Here is a 20,140-nt window from a genome sequence, read left to right as displayed (position 1 = left end):
GTTTCAAGATTCTTAAAACATGATAGAGTTATAGATATATTACCAACATAAAGGCTACACTTATTAAAGGAACAATTCCTGCAGGTGCCCATGACACTTTCTAACTACAGCATAACTGGTGAACCTGAAGATTGTGCAGGGACCTCAAACATAAAATCCATAAGAATATGATAATAAGAACTATGCATACAACCTCTAGGCAATCCAGAATCTACTCTTTGCCTTTGTCTATTAATCCAGCTCATAGGAAGATTTGCTTATTGCCATTGTATTATTCCTACCTATCTTAGGACTGATTCGCTGCTCAGTTTTTTTTGTTTTTTGTTTTTTGTTTTTTTTTTAATTGGGAACACATCCTTGAAATGTAGACTTCATGATTTTGGGGACTCTCATTGCAATCTGTTAGAGTAGTGTGATTTTACTCACGAAAGGATTAGCACTTTGTAATGTCCTAAGATTGGCCATTGTGCTGACAGTCAGTGTTGTCCCAGGTAAGGAACCCCTCAGAGAGCATATTTCCCCGGCCTTCATGAAGCCACAGATAAAGAAGTAAGTAGCTATGTAAGAAAGCAGTAAAATTCAGAAATCTTTGACTGTCTTAACAGAAGATTATATTAATAACAAATATAACTGAAAAACTTTGATGGGCCACCTCCATGTTAGAAAAGAAACAAGTTCCCATTTTCTTGATCCTATTCATTATTATTTCTTATTTGTTTTATGAAATATCAACTAAAAACCAACAAAATACAATGCCTTCCATTGTGACATGTTCCACATACAGCATATGCCATCAATAATATATAATCTAATAACAGCAAGTTGTATTCAATATGACACTTGAACTCTCTATCAGACATATCAGGATCTACTACTATCTCTGTCACAGGCAAACTCTGGGAACTGAAAAAGATACATTAAATTATTAAGCCCTTAACTTTAAAGTGTGTATAGTATTTTGCAGGGAGAATGATATTATAACTTGATATGGTGTATTTAAGAGTTCCAGTCACACTTCTAGGGGTAGGTGGTTGTGTTCCTGGGTGTAATATTATACTGCAAAACCCTCTTCCAGTCCATTCTGACAAAAAAAAAAAAAACTATTACGCTAATGAAGCTTTTGGCCCAATTAGCAAACTATAAAGATAACTTTTCTAAGTTCATTCCATCTACATTCTTGCTCAAAAACAGAAATCCATAATTCATTTGCAATCATGTCACTCCAGGATAATAAATTCTGATAGTACAACAGGAAAATATGAACTCTACTGTCATAGAAAGTTTTATTAGTATATGAAGATTGGTGTTTCCTAATAAAAGAATATTTATCTACCAGGAAAAAATGGTCAGGGTAGTGTAATTAATTTGCATAACTAAGATGAACCTCATGTCTTTGTTTTCTCTAATTAGGATGGTGTCACCAAGAGCCCAGAAAAGCGTTCTTCCCTCCCAAGACCTTCCTCCATCCTCCCTCCTCGGAGGGGTGTATCAGGAGACAGGGAGGAGAACTCGTTCTCTCTGAACAGCTCCATCTCTTCAGCGCGGCGGACCACCCGTAGGTTATCTACTTGGCTTCCCTTAATCATTGTCTAATCCATTAAGTGAAAGAGAAGTTTATTTAATTTTATAGTATTTATATAAAAATGTACCTGTATTAAAGATATGATCTTCGTAGATAAAAATTAGAAAATCTAGATTGTAGATTGTTCCAAAATAATTCTTAGTCAAAACAAGTAATGGAAGAAATTGGAAAAGATTGCTTCAATATCTACTGAGTTTGAGACAATAACTTTTAAAAGGATATTTTCTCTCTTATTTCTAAGTTGAAACAAAAATTTCTGAAAAAAAATAGAGAAAATCACTCAATAAGTTGTTTTATACATCTATACAAGCTAAACTCTTGCTAGAATTTGACATCTTAAATCGTAGATGGAAAAGCCAGCAAAATCTACCTAAAATCCAAAGTTAGAGAGATATTTCTGTAGGCAAGGGCTCTACAAAATCGTAAGAACCTGAATCTGTCTCCCTAGCACTGGGGTAAAACTGTGTGCAGTGCTGGGGTCTGTAAGCACAGCCTTGAATGGAGGAGGGTCCCTGAGCTCAGTGACCATGAAACTCAGCCAAACTATGAGCCCTGAGTTCAGCAGAAGACCCTGATTCAAAATGTAAGGTGGTAAACAATAAAGACACCTGCTATCCACCTTTAATTTCTGCACACACAAAATATTCACAAGCATACACACAAAGTGAAAAATGAAAATTAGGCTCAATGTCTTAGGAATGCTTATGTCAAATGACCTTTCACATGACATGTTCTGTACAATATCTTCAATTCCTTTTTACTCCTGGACCATGATGATCAGTGATTATAGCAATCTGTATAATGCTCGAATCATTACACTGCAGTTTACATTAGTGCCGAGGCCATCTAGTAAGTCCTATATCCCATTGTTATTCCACTATTCCAGTCAGTGAAAATAGCTACCATGTTTAACACATATTAGATACAAAACTGTTAACACTTGAGTTAACAATTCTGATGGTTGTTTGTTAACCCCCTCAATTCAACGACAAGAGACTAACCTAACAGAGAGAACAACCTAGGCAATGCTGTACAACTAATACTTGGGCAGATTTGGTCTTCAGTCCATTGATAGCTTCACAGCCTGCCTTAACACCTTCACATTGATTTGGAAGCAGCCATGTTAGAGAAGGGCTTTATCACACAATATGGAGCCCCAGGTCCCTGTAATTGAGGAGCTAGGATGTACTCATGGAAACTGCTACCACTGTCCTATTGTAGATGATTTTAACTCAGCATTTACTTTCAAATTTTCAATCATAATCGTCCTATTCAGACTCAGCTATCATGCGTGATACTCAGTGGTTTTGTTTATGGCGAAAATGTTGCTGTAATTACAATGCTCGTGCCCAGCACTATTTGATTTTATGAAATATTAAGATCCTTTGAATTCTATTCTAAGAACTCAGTGAAAACCTCAAAACTCTTACCATAGAAAAAAATAAACTGCTGGAAGAGAACTAGAAGGAAGGACATTTAGAAGTTGGTGATCTCCAGGGGAACGAATTTAACTCCAAATATCTAGGGTTGGAATTGGACATTAAACAAGAACTCAGAAGAGGGTAAGACAACACAAAGGCATCAGGTGCTCTCCAAAAGAGCATTTTAAATTATGCCTGTATGTGTTGCTATGGAAACAAAATGGCACTTTCTACGTGAATTCATTTCTTTGAGCCACCCTGCTTTTCTCTTAAGAGGTGTCTGTCTATAAACTGCTTTTAAAATGTTCTGAGCCAGGGTTGCTGTTATTCTCTAGATTTACTTTGAACACAAGTCTTCCACACTGTGTCACTTGGTAGTGACTATAACTGATATGTTGACATGTACAAATATTGGACCTATTATAGCTCTGTGCAGCAATAGCAAAAACACACATAGGCAGTTAGAAATGCAAGCATTTCACCCTTCTCTGTCTGTCTCCCATCTCCTTAACTACACACAGGAATGTTCTGGCATTTATTCAGCTTCTGAAAAATTTCAAGAAAACAGTTCTCTGCAGGAACCTCATGAACTCTAGGAGAAGGGAACATGTGTAATGCTAGATTCAGTAGAGATTAGGAGCTTGATTCACTTAACTCAAGGTATAATAAACCCCTCCTAATAATTGTGTTAGTTTGGAACTATCTGTGCTCTCAATATAAGCTGAGAGGTGAACACTGAAACCCACACAGGCTAAAACTGTAGGAACTAAATACACAGTTGTCTATCATAAATACATCTGAGTCTCAGAACGGATGTGCTTGAAGAGAGGAAAGGGTGGCCCATGTGCCATTCAGGAGTCCTCACAGGGACATCCCTCAATAAATATGTGCTGTTTCCAGCTCCAGGTCTTCCCTCTGCCTCAGGAACCATACAAACAGAAGAATAGTTTTCGAAGATTCTCACTAAGAACTATGAGACTAAATAGGAAAAAGTACAAATTTTTAATTTGTATACTAACATATATCCTAAGATATCACCAACTTTTGAACCCAAAGAGAGGAAAGGAGGATCTCGCCTCTTTAAGCATTATTGTGGTCTTTTGTAGGGTTCTGAAGGCATTGGAATAAAGTACTTTGTGAGTACCATATGTGGGAAGAAGGGTGCCTTGAAGAGAACTTTCTAATGCCATGGTGTGGTTTTCTTTTCTCTCTTTTCCATGTGTGCGTGCGTGCGTGCGTGCGTGTGTGTGTGTGTGTGTGCGTGCGCGCGCGTGTGTGTGTGTGTGTGATCTGGTTGTTAACAAAGGATCAGAGCCAATTCGCAGAACCGGAAAGAGTGGCACCTCAACCCCGACCACTCCTGGATCCACTGCGATCACTCCTGGCACTCCCCCAAGCTACTCTTCACGTACCCCAGGCACTCCTGGAACCCCCAGCTATCCCAGGACCCCTCATACACCGGGAACCCCAAAATCTGCCATCTTGGTGCCTAGTGAGAAGAAAGTTGCCATCATTCGCACCCCTCCAAAGTCCCCAGCGACTCCCAAGCAGCTTCGCCTTATTAACCAGCCACTGCCAGACCTGAAGAATGTCAAGTCCAAAATCGGATCAACTGACAACATCAAATACCAGCCCAAAGGGGGTCAGGTAAGGACTCCGTGCTATCACACACTTGATGTCAGAAATCCAGTCCCACTCATGGTTAAGTTAGTTTTGTGCATTATAATCTGACAGCTCTGTCTCAGGAGATGGGGATGACGCAAGATCACTGGTCACCATTCATTGCTGAGTCTGCATCTCGTGTGGAGAGCCAAACTTATGAAAGACATTGAAAATCAGTCAATACATTGTTTCCTTCTGATCATTAGTGGACACTAGTTGGCTTGACTTTATGCAAGAATCCGTTAGTTGATTTCTGGATAGATCTCCACAGCTCTGTAGGTTTGAAAATATTAAAGGTTACTTGTAATACAGATTTGAGTTTTCTCTTGAATTCAGACAATGAGCTCACCTCACTATTAACTTTAGTGATTGCAATTTTAACTCCTTCCTTTATGACCAATGATATGCTTTGTCATTTCCTAATATTTATTCCAGAATCACAATGTGGTTTGCCAAGTTGCTACCTGCCTCTTATTGCCTAGGTATTGAAAAGGGTGGATATTTTGATTGACATTAAGCAGATAACTCTCTACAGTTCTAGTGAACAGAACTGTAACCATGGAAGTTCTACTTTAGAGCTCTACTGTCATGAACAAAAGCTCTTTTTCCTTCTGGCAGCAGGTCTAGAACAAACATTCATTTGCTTTCTAAGCAGAGGGCTCTGCGTTCGATTCTGACCTGGATCTTGCTTGGATAAAGCCTGGAAAACATGATAAAAATACTGTTTAATATGTCTCAGAATATCACTATCCTATTGGATGGTTCAACTTCGAAAGGATGTTTTAAATTATTCTTTAAATACAGGACAAAAAGCAATGCCTACCTTTGTGAACAAAGACATAATGCTCCATTAGATCCCAGATTTCTCTGAATCTAGATGCTTTTTCTGTTGCTCCTCCACTTGTCTCCTAGGGTTTCTGTCTCTAATTTCTGATATCCTTCCTTCTTGCCAAGAAAATTCTATCTTAGGTTTCAGGGAAAGCTCTTGCTGATGTGTGAATCTTTTAGCATTCCTGCCTACAGTCTATAGTAGAATTCCTTGCTGCTCTTTCCTTACCATCAGCTTTCAGTGGTTCTCCCACCATGATTATGTTCTAGGAAAGCCCAAGGGCTTAAGAAAAATCAGATGGTGAGCCAGGACCAGGGCGGGGCAGGGGGACGATGGGCCTACAGAATGGCTGTAATAGTGTGGTCACAGACAACACATTTCACAGGACGATGCTGTGAAAATATGAGGTGTAAGAAACTTGTAAAGCCAAAAGTACAACATATAACCCAAATTCTAACAAATTTGATCTGTAATAAAATAAAAAGAGTAAGAATCATGTCATTGTTCTTACATTCATTAGTTTTACCCATGTGAGAGAAGGAGACCTTTTGTATCATTTAGAAATAGCCACCTGTCAAATTTTTAATAATTATATGCAAATCATTTAGAAGAGTAACTTCAATAAAATCCATTTAACAACCCATTAAACTTAAATGGAAAGTTCCTCACCACAGCTTTTGATAAGCTGTCCAAAATGGAGTAAACTGTCTTCCTTCACTGCCTTATTTTCATTTAATTATTTAAGGAAGTGATAAATAGGTGAACAATAAAATAACTTTAGATTGAAAATAGTGTCAGTAACCATAGTATGAAGGTGGAAACTATTCACTGAAGTTCATTACATTATATGGAAAAGACTTCTTTACTGATCATATGTATCTTTTTGTTATCAAACCCTTTGATGTCTCAAAAGATGCCAATATCTGACTATATTCAACAGAGATTGAAAAGCTATAATTCAAAAATTTGTAGGGTAGCAAAATTTTTAGAGCTATATTTATAAATACTAATTATTCAAATCTCTGAGGAAATTAGTACTTTGAGTTCACAAAACTGAAATCAATGCTTTCCCATTTTGTTTACTGTTCATTCAGCCAAACAAGGACATGAACAGCCTAGACCTCAGGACACAGTGAAAAGCTGAACAAACTGTTTACAAGTTAATTCATGTCAATGACCTGGTCTTCTATTCCTTAGAACTTTCTAAAAATTTGAATGAAGGGAAAACATCAATATGAAGAAATTACCAAGCTATTTCAATACATAGACTTGTAGAAAGTACAACATTATTCATGCCCAAAGCCTTCGCATTACAAATTGAGTAGAGATACTACTCAGTTTTTCCCTGGGAAATGAGTGACTCTGGAAAAAAAAAAACAAAAACAAAAGTAAGCTTTTTAAGTAATAGGATTTTGAGACTCTAGAACATTCTAAGTGATGTTGGCAAGGTGAATCTTTTGAATTGAATCATTTATTTGGAAGTCATAAAAAATGTCAAATCATTAATTAGAGTCAAACAGATCTATGAGCGGAACTTGGTTTTACAGTCTTACAATAAGTGAATCAGAATCAGTGTTTGCATTCTAATGATTTAGTGGTGATTCACTTGAGACTTTAATGATTAAGTTGAAATTTATGAAATAAAATTTAAAATACCTTTCATCCCCATAAGTTAGTAAAATGGCTCATATAAATTCTATTTTGTTCCCAGAAATATTTAAAATATTAATAGGCATAAAGATTGTTATGATTTTCCTTCTGAAGATAATTTATTATTGAGGTTTTAAATGTAACAGTCTTCACAGTTTGAGAATCAGTACTTCCACCACTTACATAAAACTTAGAATTCGATATATTTAACGGTAGCTATTCATCCTTTGCTATCCCCACAGTTTTTACACTGAAAGTTTTGTTATGCCCTAGAGAGCAGCCTAACCATCATATCCTCTGAATTTAAATGTTGACAAGAGGTCCTTGCCTTGGGCTCCTGATGAGAGCTGCCAGTGATATTTTTCTGCAAGGGACAAGCTGTCTTGTTCTTGTTAAACAGGCACTGGTGATTTAAGCCTTGCCTAGCTAAAAATAGGATTCTATGCCCTTTTGAATTTTAGATTCTTTTCTGCAAATACCCATAGACTTGTTAATTCTCTCAAGAAGACTGCACATTTGAACTAAAGTTATTAAGAGTTTGTGCAGAAGATAAACTGTACCTTAAAGATGTGGGTTTTTTTAAGTTATGAAGAAGTGTCTTAAAGAAAGTAAACAAAGGATAGCAATGAGCATATAACAAAACTAAGTCCTTCCTTCTATATTTATTTTGTTTGTCCTCAAAGCACGCTAAGTTCAAAAGGCAAATGAAAGAAATTATGACAGTTATGACTCTTGCAGTATCTTGCAGCAAGTAATGTCTTTCCAGGCCCTGATTTGCTGTGGTTTTCAGGATGAATGCTTGACTCCCTGAATAAAGAAATAAGACATTTTGCCTCAAGTCTTGAGGCTGAAACCAAAGCCTAGATGATGTCTAGATGACCTAATATAAGCCAGCTGACGGATGGTCGTTGGTTTTCTTACCTTGGCATATGGAAGGAATGTTTCTAAATGGCCTCCAATGGGTAATGGTTGCTCAGGAGCTATTAAAGCAGGGGCCTTTAAAAGACATAGCTGCAGTCAAAGCAGACCTTGGGATTCTTTGTTGACCCTCCTAGGGAACAGGAATTGTTGTATGAGTGGGAATCCTGACTTGGAACTGTCAGCCAGACCAAGCATGAACCTCACTTACGCGGTATAGGCTAATAGAACAGTTAAGTGTAGGCAGTGGTTAATAACCAAAGATTGCCCACATGGGACTGGGAGTTGCACTGGCATATCCTTCAAGATCATGGGCTAAACCACACTGTACTGCACTGAGTAAACCAGAGCCCCAGTGTTTCCTTCACAGATGATCCAAGTTTTCACTTTTCATTCTTCCTGTTTTGAGATTATATCTATAAAACTAGTATACCTAAAGCTCCAGAGCTTGACCTTCAGGGTTCCAGGAAAATGGGGGCTCATACTCCATGACACAGCCCGTTCAGTTGCGGTGTAGTATCTTCTCCTACATGACCATGGGTGAAAGGGAGCTGAGGGCCTCTATAGTACTCCACATTCTGGTTTCCTCTGCCCAATACCTGGAAAGAAAAATGTTACCTCCAATTCCTTTTAGGTTAGGATTTTAAACAAGAAGATCGATTTTAGCAAAGTTCAGTCAAGATGTGGTTCCAAGGATAACATCAAACATTCTGCTGGGGGCGGAAATGTAAGTAGAAGCTATTCTGAGAAAGCTGCCTTGAAAGTGTGTGGAGCCCTGCAGAGCCAGCACCCTCTTTCCTTCTTCACGTTCCTCATGACAGACTACATTCTCAACACGTGCCGTCTGGTGTCGTGGCTTGCTTTCTTGGTGATGGGCTTCCCATCCTTTGCTATCCAATCAGTTAAGAATGGAAGGCTGGCTAGATGCACCATGGCTTTCTGGGGGAAGGATGAGGGGAATGGCTACCCTCCTCACCTGCTAACTGTTTCTTGGCCTTTTCAATCACAAAGATGCTTCTATTGCTGTTTCTTTTCCTCTGAAAAAGTGAGTCAGGCTCACACTGTTTGAACTTCATTTAAATTACTCTTGAGGCAAAGACTGGTACACTTGAAAGCACTCAGAGTATGTGATGTCACTCCTTCCTGATTCATTATTTATGAAAGGTAGGATATCTTTTGGAATAACACAAAACTGAGAAAGCATGCCTCATCTATAATTCAAAGTAAAACGACTGCTGTTCTTACATACATTTTATCCTGCTGGGATTTTTCCTGTCTCTTTTCATTTAGTGAAAATAATATCCCATGAAAAGAAATGAATACTGAATCCATACTTGTTACCTGTTGGTGGAGGCAGAGTGGAAGTAGTCAGATTAGCTCAAGCTGAAGAAATTATGGTTTCTCATAAAATAAGAATAATTTCAAAAGTGACTCATGCTGATTCTATTTTTCTGCATCTGACCATGAGACTCTGAAAATCTGTGACCTAAGTAATGTATAGAGCGTTGGACCCTGAACCTATAGCAGTCTAAGATTCCTTCTCAGTCTTCAGGCTGGAAGAAAAGAAGATGTTAGTCCTTTCTATAAAGAGCAGTCCCCAGTAATCAAAGCAGACCATTTGCTGGTCTCCTTCATGGATGCTGTTCTATGCCTCAGGATCAGTACCCACACTGACTTGGCTGTTCTCCTGACAATAAGTATAACAACATATGATACTTCACGGAAGAAGCTCTCTCTGATCCAGATTATTCCCTTGAGAGTAGCAGAAGATGGACCATGCTGCCCTACACGGCAAATGTCTTTGATCCAAATACAGCAGTAAGGAAAATGTTCAGATAACATAAGATCTAATACTAAGCTTAAGTAGGAGCTTCCAACCTGCAAAACAATGGTCTTAGACTTCCTGTAAAAGACGAATCACCTATTTGATTGCGCATATTCCCCGTGTCTGAGGGATTCTTACATTCTTCTGAGGTTGACAGAGACTCGACCACTTCAAATATTGACAGATGAAACATTTTAATGAAATAGAAAAACAAGAAAAAGCAGTATCATTTTCTAGCCCAGTGCATAAGAAAAATTCCATCCAGCCAGGCTAAGGGGACAGTTTAGGAAAGCCTACTCAGCACTTTCTTCTGTCTCCGTGCTTGTCTTGTTACTGTGACCAGCATTAGTCACGTCTATATAAAAGTCACCTTGTGAATGATAACCCATCCTTCTCTTTGTTCCTTGCTGTGGAAGAGTTTAACATGGTGGGCTTTTCTCAGGGGACGCTTGCCTTATTAATACAAATGGCCCCACGCTCTTACAAGCATTATCTATTTTCTACTAATAAGACTTCTCTTCTAGGGTTTTCACTTGCTTGGGTTCTTCTTTCCAGCTTGAAATAGAGGAGACAAGAAGTGTGTGTGTGTGTGTGTGTGTGTGTGTGTGTGTCTGTCTGTCTGTCTGTCTGTCTGTATCTGTGTGTGGTCTGTGTGTATGCCTCTGTGTGTGTGTGTCTGTGTATGTCTGTGTGTGTCCTTGTCTGTGTGTGTGTATGTCTGTGTGTCTGTGTATGTGTATGTCTGTGTGTGTGTCTGTGTGGGTGTATGTCTGTGTGTGTGTCTGTGTGGGTGTATGTCTGTGTGTATGTCTGTGTGCATGTGTCTGTGGGTGTATGTCTGTGTGTGTCTGTCTACATGTGTGTGTGCATGTCTCTGTGTGTGTAGATGTGTGTGTGTTTGTGGATATGATGTGACATGTTACAGGTGTGAGTACATATCCAGATTTGTGGGTACTTCTGTGTCTACGCTCTCTAAAGTTCATTTCCTGTGATTCGCACAGGTACAAATTGTTACTAAGAAGATAGACTTAAGCCATGTGACATCCAAATGTGGCTCTCTGAAGAACATTCGTCACAGGCCAGGTAAAAAATATTTGTAACAGTTGTAATATACTTAATTAGATTGAAGAAGTAGACAAGCAGAATTCTTGATGTTTTTGTGAAAAACATGATTGGAAATAAAATGTTTCAAACTCTTGATACTGCTTTTGTTAATAGATATTTAAGTACAAACTGTCACAGCATCTTCCTTTGGAATAAATGAACCTAATTACCTGGAGGTGACCATGTGTATAGAACACCAAAATTCTTTCAGGATATGGAGTCTGCAAAATACACTGAGTCTTATATGTAAGAACAGTGACCGAAGACAGTATTTCCAAATATGTTTCTTAAAATTATGTTTTTTACATTATATAAAATGGGATGCGATCTCATAGCTGAAGAAAGTCATTTACTGATTCATTTCTCCAACTCTCTCTTGAGCACTGAGACTCCTCAGCAGAAGGCAATATGCCCCCAGTGTGTCTGGCCCTAGACTCTCTTATCATTTCCGGGCATCTCATGGATAGGATTTTAAAGCAGAACTTGAATCCCCACTTGCCAAGGTGGAGTCTTCATTTCAAAAGTATGAATATGGCATGAGTCATTTTTTCTCTGAGTATCACAAATGGTTTACTTGTACTAAATTCCACCTCCAGACGTAGATAATAATGAATAACTATCAAATGTTTCGTGTTCTTGAGGATATTTTGACACTGTACTATTTATAACATACCATTGGATTACAGGATGGCAAAATAATTGGCCTTATCCATCTGCTTGGCATTTTAACATATAAACCAAATGTAGATTAGTAGATTAATTATCATCTCAAATATTGTCCAAAGTAAGGTATGAAAATAATTGAACTGAGACTTCCAGATAGAAAATTATTAGGATCATTTTGATTGGATACAAAAATGGGTTGAACAAGTCTCAGAGTAGACAGCTACATTAGAAAAATCCAGAAATGAGTCTTCACTGGGCCTGTGTTCATGAAGAGTCAAGGAAATTGAGTCTTTGTATATGGAATCTGCATTGCTGGATACAGAACTGCCCCAAGAGATCCATGCTCTCTCCTCATGAGCAGCAAGGGTATATGCCTTAGTTCAGATCTTCAAACCCCCCTATCCATAGCTGGTCTACCACTGACTGATTGACGGCTACTGCTCAGTTTATAGCATAATGTGGGTACCTTGCCACATTGCCAATTTTCTTGCAGAATACAAAGAAAAATGCTGGTTTCTTTGATTCTGAACAGATGTAGTTAGTCATTCACCTGGTTTGTATGCACAGGAACCATCGTAGAGATAAAGGCAATATTCTGTGTATGATTTAGTGGGCATAAAAGACTATTGTCACAGACTCCCACTTATTTCTAAATCTGATTCTTCTATTATAACTAAATTGGATGACTAAATTCATAAAGAAAGTGTCAGCATGGTGATCCTTGACAATAGCGATCTTTTCACAAGTTGCTGTACAACTTTCTACAGTGTCTACCATGAAAGCAAACAGTTCGTAAAATTAGTTTATAGAAATAGTTGCAGTTTACTTTAAAGCCTGATGAACATTATAGTTTTTCATCATTACTTCTCATGGTGGATGCCGAAGTATTTTAAAACCAGAGGCATATATCTCTAAATTCAAATGGGCTTGTCTAAACATTACATAAGACTATCTATTGAGAAACCAACAGAGTTAGCCTTTATTGGATGTAGTTTCTGTCAATATGTTATTTTCCTTTCCTTTTAATAAAAAAAATTCAATAACATTTTAACAAAACTGTGTTAACATACAGTAAAAGAAAGGAATCTTGGGAAAGCAATTTTTGCCAGAAGCTACCAAAAAAATGCAAAAATAAAATTCCCAAGCAATTAATATCCTTAGTTAAAAGACCCGACATTCTCCAGCTAACCAAGGTGATTACATTGTATAAATCATTATGAATGATGCTAATCCCCTCACAACCAACAAGAGAGACCCACAGGCTAGGCAAAACACAGGGAGAACAATGCTCCATGAAATCATGCTTTTTTTGAGGTAGTACCCATACATGTGGATTACATACTAGTTTATACACTCTAAATTCCAAGAGAAAGAAATGAGTGCTTTTGAAAATGTATTTTTTATTATTTTTATTGAGCTCTACATTTTCTCTAAAAAATGTATTTTAATACCTTACAAGAGGCCCATGGCCAAGCAAGTTGGTTATTAATATAACTGTCTAGAATTAGAACAAGAAAGATATCACAGACTCAAGAGAATGTGGTTAAACCTTAATGAGCCTCCTTTCTTTATATGGTAGGAAGGATACTATGATCAGGAAGGTTTTCTCAAGGCAAGCCTCCTCCATTGCCCTTGGGATGTGCTGACCCTTGCAATTTTCTCAAATGTGGAGAACTTAATTGATTATCTGTAGTAGTGAAAAACTGACTCCTAAAAAGTTGCAGAGATACATAAGCATCAAGAATTCCAAATTGAAGGGCTGGAGAGATGGCTCAGAGGTTAAGAGCACTGACTGCTCTTCCAGAGGTCCTGAGTTCAATTTCCAGCAACCACATGGTTGCTCATAACTATCTATAGTGAGGTTTGGTGCCCTCTCCTGGCCTGCAGGCATACGTGAAGGCAGAATACTATATACATAATGAATAAATCTTAAAAGAAATAAGAATTCCAAATTGAGGTAAGTATGGTAGTGCACACTTTGAATTCCAGCACTAATAAGGCAGAGTCAGGTGGATCTCTGAGTTTGAGGTCTACAAAGAGAGTTCCAGGACAGCCAGTGCTGTTACATAGAGAAACCCTGGCTCAAAAAAAAGAGAATTCAAATTTTTTTTAAAAAGTATTCAACATATTTTTATAGTTCTTGCAACCATTTTTTCTAAATTAAAATCCCCATGGAAATTTCAGATTAAAGGATCATGATGCGCTTCTTCCAGACAAATGCTAGTAGTTGAAAACAAACATCCCATGAAAATCTCTTAGATGCAGATCTATAAAAAAGATTATAGTCTACCTTTCTAAGTCAAAAATATCAGCAAACACTTAGTCATGGTTAAGAGATGTAGAAGCAACACTGAATAGCTACTAAGTGTAGAAGAAGCCCTACTTTGAAAGTCTAAGAGAGGCCCACAGGGATGGAGAAAACAGCTCTAAGGGGTGTTCGTGGCACCCTAGCCATCAACAGATTATCACACTTCAGAGTGTTAGCACTCTGAAGTAGCATGATCAAAAGCCTGTTAGTGTTATCAGAACAGTGACAATGTCAGCATCTGTACAAGAAATTATTCAGTCATAGCCTAGCACTCTGTATGCTAAGTAGAGGAAGGACCTTAAAACTAGTTATAAAAAATGCAATTCTTAACTCACTTCATTGGAAAAGTTATTGATGTTGGGAACATACAAGTGAGAGTAGACTTCTCCCTCATTTATGGAGAATTGGTTCCAACACTCCTTGTGGATACCCAGATCCTCAGGTCTCTTATATAAAATGGCATAGATTTTCCCTTCTGTATGTTTTAAATCACCTCATTATTATGTGTAGCACCTAACAATCTAAATATTGTATAAATCTTGATTATATAATATTCAGGAAATAACGATAAGGAAAATGTTCTGCAGGTGTTCAATATAGACGCAATTTTTTCCTAAGTATTTTCAAATTCAAGGATGTAGAGCCTGCAGATACAGAAAGCTAACTGAATTTACCCACCGTCCCAATCTACTTTCATAACTAAAAGCAACTTAGGTTTCCTAACTAAAAGCAACCGGTTCATCACAGCTTGCACTTGGAGGTCACGGTCCGTCACAGAGGAAAACCAAAGTCATGAAGAAATTCTGCTTGCTGGGTTGCTCTCGGGCTTCCTTATTGGCTCATGTTCATGCAGCTTTCTCACAGCCCAGGCCCACCTGCTCAAAGATGGTGCCACCTACAGTCGGCTGGGCACTCTGATCTGGAAAACGTCGTCATCTAAGATTCCCTTGGGTAACTCTAGGTGCGCCAAGCTCACATGACATGCACCATCACAACCTAAAACTCTTTTAGAGAAGTGACTTTTAATCATGAAGATCAATAAAGGATAGTTTCATTTCCATTTAATTTATTCTAATAAAAATAGAAATATTACATGTCTGAAGTTTTAGAAAGGATGCAGGAGGATATTTTCGTTGTTGTGTATTTTTAGAGGTATTAGGACAATTAAGGAAAACCTCTCTGGTTCCCAAGGAGACATGGATAGGGAAGTAGTGCACATTGTGTGGAGCAACCTGTATCGTGGTGCAAGAGGATGTTGATCTACTGCCTTGTGAGGCGAAGTGATGTGGACTGAAAATTCAGATTTCTCCCTGGCATTCCATATGGTTCATCCTTGTATGAGGATAGTTGTCACAAATAGATTTCATTTCAGCAAGGAATTTAAATGTCTTTCTCCCCTTGAAGGTGGTGGACGTGTGAAAATTGAGAGTGTAAAACTGGATTTCAAGGAAAAGGCCCAAGCTAAAGTGGGTTCCCTTGACAATGCTCACCATGTACCCGGAGGAGGCAACGTGAAGGTGAGAGATGAGGCCGTGATCCATTGTGTTTGTGCAAACACATTTCTTAGGAAATATTCCTTTTTCTATTTTTTCTTTTATTGCAATTAGAATATAATAAATATAATTTTGTAATTATATCATTTCCTCTTTCTCTTTTCTTTCTCTTAATCCTTCGTTCTCTTTCAAATTCAAGGCCAGTGGTTTTAAATTGATTATTGTTACATACATATATGTATGTTTACCTACATACATGTCCGTAAATTACAACTTACAACTACCATTTTAGTAACCCATCGTGATTCCTAACTACAATCTGAAATAGCTTGATCAAAATGGGTCTCTGCTTTAAGAATGTGTCAGACAGGAAGGAAGGACACTGAACTGAATAGACACCCGATGCTTAGCCACTGCGGGATGGTAGGAAAGAGCTGGGGACTGGTGAAGAGGCCTTGGCTAATGAAGACTAATGCTTCTCTTAAACAGATTGACAGTCAAAAGCTGAACTTCAGAGAGCACGCAAAGGCCCGTGTAGACCATGGGGCTGAGATCATCACACAGTCCCCAAGCAGGTCAAGCGTGGCATCGCCTCGGCGACTCAGCAACGTCTCCTCTTCGGGAAGTATCAACCTGCTGGAGTCCCCTCAGCTTGCCACTTTGGCTGAGGATGTCACTGCCGCGCTTGCGAAGCAGGGCTTGTGAATATGTCTCCTTTAGCACGGGAGTATATTTAGGCATGAGCTCTTGGCAGGAGTGGGCTCTAAGCAGGTGTCATATTCATTCTTTACAAACCATAGATAAATAATCTCACCCCCAAACTGTAGTAATTGTTACAATTTTATATGAAAAATGAATAGTATATGCAGAACAATGACCTGATTTCCATCCGCAACAGGAACACATGGCTTTACATGGATACAATCGGACAATTATTTTCGCTCTGCTCTGTTTTGCATGGAGTACTATTATTTTTTAAATTGCATTTTTACCTTTCATGTGCCTGAAGGCTCTCCAATTCATTCTGAAAGGCCTTGTTAAAATTCAAAGCTGCTCATTTCACTCTTCTGTTTATGGTTGAAAAGATTAAAAACTGCCCATTGTCACCTATTACAGGTTAAATGAAATCAAGGAGTCTGAAGAAGTCTGGTTGCAGGAAGGAAAGAGCATGTGAGAAACACATATTTAAGGTGTTATTTTGTATAAATGGGAAGAAAGATGCAACTAAGTTATTAACATTTGGGACCTGGATGATTATATCAGAGTATGCCATCCTAATAAATTATTTAACTGAAATCTAGATGTAAAGCGTCTGAGCTGTCGTTGAAGAAGTGGTATCAAAGTGCATTTCTTAGGATTGATGCACTTTCATCAGGATGGGCTTGTGTCTGGTTAGAATGTCAGTTGATTGGCTAGATTTGTGTTCACACAATCAGTTTCACACCCCCATTCCATCTGTTTGATACAGTATTATAGATATAAATATATATATATATTTCTCTGTGGCCATTTGTGATACTTCCTCATATACTTGAATATGATACTTCTTTATTCACAGTATCTGTGTCTCCTACACCCTTTGGTGTTGCAATTTTAGGTATGTGAAAGTAGATGTTAGCAGGGTTCTCTCCCTACTTAAAAATACATTTTAAAAAGACAAACCGTTCTAGCATGAAGTTGCTTTCTGTAACGACTCAGCTGTAGCCCTGTTTCAGTGCCAGAATCAAGTCTGTCCTGTGATGCTAGGAAACTTCATTTCTCTTTGCTTTCACCAACATGGAGTATGTGCAGTGGGTCCAGTCATACATAGAAGGGCTTTCAGAGTGTTGGCTCAACGATTATGGGTTTAGCACATGTTTAATCACTGAATACTTTGGGTTTAATTCCTATAATCATTCATTGAACTGATTCTTCATTATTTGTTTCCTCCCCTTTTTCTTTTTTCCATTTGCTAAAGTTGAACCTATGAGTAATAATTTTGAATATATTTCCCTGTTTTCCAGCTAGTACTTGTTCACTAAATTCTCTGATAGAAGGCATTTGACTTCTTTACCCGAAGATCCCTTAATTAAAAAGGAAAACTACAACATACTGAGAACCTACCTATGTAAAACCTTTGAGACACAGATATCTAAATCCATTTTTCCAGAAATCAATACTGCATTCTATGCAAGAACATGGTATGACTATATTTATCAGTAAACATTATTTTTCCATTTTATATAAGTCTAGACATCACAATTTAACTCATTTAGAAATCGTATTTAATGAGTAAACAGTAGTCAATGGCCCAAATTAGGACAAACCACTATCAAACTGGGTGGACTTTTTTATATTTTATTTATTCTTTTTCTTGCTCAGGATTGGCCGGCTGAATCTGAAAAATTAGCTACACAAGGTTGGCTAGGATTTTTATATCTGTGAAGCAAATCAAGTACTGCATATAAAGAAGATGCTGAACAAGAACAGGACAGAGAGGTATAGGGGTAACAGAGAGAGAAGGCAAGATGATGCCAAGGCAGGAGACACTGGTGGCATTTTGGTGACCCATTGAGTATTATAGCCAGTGGGACAGTCACATGGAAAACTCAACTTCCAACCAAAACAGTCTTCTCAGCTAGGAGATTCACACACACACGCACACACACACACACACACACACGATGTCTTTATTTGTAAATCACTTATTTTTGACCTAACATTAATGCTTGTCCTCACTCTGGAAATGGAAGATGGGATAATGGTGTGTGAAGAACGACATTCTTACATGTTTGGAGAGTGTTAGACAAGGATTAAAGATACCCAGAAAAAAAGAAGTTAACACGTGGTTAGGGTAGTTTTAAACTGTGAGGAAAATAATTTCAACCCCATTTATTATAAAAATTAAGGTGAAGAGAACATATTCTAAGTGTTAAAATTCAGTTTCTTAGAATCTGTGTTCAAAATAATATTATGTAAGCACCGATGTGAACAGATCTGGCACCAAAATAATCATTTATTTCTAATGTTAATACAATTATAATGAATACAAGTCTTTGTTTTATATGAAATTGTGATCTTATATAAAGTTAACACAAGGGGATTGAACTTTTGAATCTAGACAGAGACAGGGAAATGCACAGGCTAAAAACATTTTCTTATGGGACTATGGGATGGATCCCACCTTACCTTCTCTTAAGATAATGACTCAAATTAAGCTTTTGGACACCACTTTTGTGGGGACACACATACGCTGATCTAGAAAGGAAAGCTTCACAGTTCCCTTTCTAGATCTACTCATGCCAGTTTCTCTCTGGTTTTAGCCTTTGAGAACCTGTTTAAGAATACGTAAGCATCCAGAGTTCTGAAGAGTTCCAAGGCCAACTTTTGCATTGAACTCGTACGCTCTGGGTCTCCTGCACCTGAAAATTGGATAGCTTGCAACAATGCAGGAAGGATCCGAGTTTATGATGAGTTTCTAAGGCCGTGTTCACTTAGGAACGGACTCTTTCTGGAGCTGCCTGCTGAGTTCCAGCAGGATGATGGGCTGAAATCCCACCCATAGAAAAGACACCTGTGTAATTCCAGCTCAGTTGGGCTGAAGGTAGCTGAAAGAAGAGGTCCAGCAAACTGAAAAATAGACTGTAGTTGTCCTTCTCCACACACGCACACACACACACTCACACACACGTGGGGTAGAAGAGAGGTCTGCAGACATAGGGAGCACCTCATCAGTAGTAGTTAAGAAATAATCTAAATGTGATCATTTTGGCCTAGCTGCACTAACAGTTTTTCTTTATTTTTCAAGCCACAGGAAGGAAAAGAAATGACTTGTGTTAGAAGTACAAAAGAAAAGGTAGATTAATCAGATGGAGATGCAATTCCAGACGTTTCTTCAAAGACTGATGTGCTAACATCAACACTGATGTTTGTGTTTTTACACCTAGGATTTTCAGCCTGACCATGTGGGTTGAGGCCAAGTCCCTCTGTAGGAAAAAGATTTTTTCAAACTCCAAAAGAATGCCAATCATGAAAGTCCACTTCAACTTTAGCAAAAAGGGAAAAAAAAAATCAAAAAAAGTGTACTCTGTATGCTGGGATCCCAAGATTCCAACACATCACTACAAATCTGTGGGGGTTCTTTCTTCTGATAATTCTAGAGCCTGTTACCATAGAAAAGCATTTCTTCAATGGCTGGTTGTAGTTAGTTCATGTTTTTCAAACAATTTGCAAATGTATTTGTTGCTGTATAGTGATTGTTTTGCAAAATAAAATTGCTTGTCACCTAAGTACAAATTTCAGATTTTTTTTTTTAAATTGTTTCTTCGTCTCTGGAGGGAAAAGCATGTGTGTGTGTGTGTGTGTGTGTGTGTGTGTGTGCGTGTGTGTGTGTGTATGTGTGTGTTGTGATATGTATATGTATATAGCTTTTGAGTCAAAGAAAAACTGAGATTAAAAGAAAGGGTTGAAATAATCTCTCAGATTCCTAGTATGTGTTCAGTCCATATAAAAGGCAATTCTATATTGCCTGATCTAGTTGAGAAACAAATGGTTTTCTGTTTTTTACTGCTGGGCATCACTTCAGGGCGGTGTGCATATCCAGGAAATATTCTAGCGCTGTGCTAGATCTCCAGTGGAAATGCGGGTTTCTAGTCTAAGAAAATAGTATGAAGTCATTGTTTTTTACTGCTGAGTAGTATTAG

The 20,140-nt window shown here is 38.0% G+C and overlaps 1 protein-coding gene across 25 annotated transcripts in view; it reads left to right on the top strand.

Moving 5' to 3' along the window:
• Map2 (microtubule associated protein 2) overlaps positions 1 to 19,726 on the top strand; it is a 280,270-nt gene extending 260,544 nt beyond the window's left edge. For 13 of the 25 annotated variants that reach the window (XM_057761449.1, XM_057761450.1, XM_057761448.1 and 10 more), the window contains 5 exons: positions 1,411 to 1,555; positions 4,310 to 4,650; positions 10,889 to 10,970; positions 15,370 to 15,482; positions 15,948 to 19,726. In XM_057761449.1, the coding sequence (XP_057617432.1) occupies positions 1,411 to 1,555; positions 4,310 to 4,650; positions 10,889 to 10,970; positions 15,370 to 15,482; positions 15,948 to 16,163 (897 nt within the window). In that variant the 3' untranslated portion in view covers positions 16,164 to 19,726. Of the gene's footprint in view, positions 1 to 1,410; positions 1,556 to 4,309; positions 4,651 to 8,696; positions 8,790 to 10,888; positions 10,971 to 15,369; positions 15,483 to 15,947 lie in introns of all 25 variants that reach the window. The other 12 variants (XM_057761426.1, XM_057761424.1, XM_057761444.1 and 9 more) reach the window with 1 other exon arrangement.
• Positions 19,727 to 20,140: the final 414 nt, after the last annotated feature.

Source organism: Chionomys nivalis, chromosome 2 (assembly GCF_950005125.1).
Source record: "Chionomys nivalis chromosome 2, mChiNiv1.1, whole genome shotgun sequence".
NCBI lineage: Eukaryota > Metazoa > Chordata > Mammalia > Rodentia > Cricetidae > Chionomys > Chionomys nivalis.
This window is presented reverse-complemented; position numbering and strand designations above follow the sequence as displayed.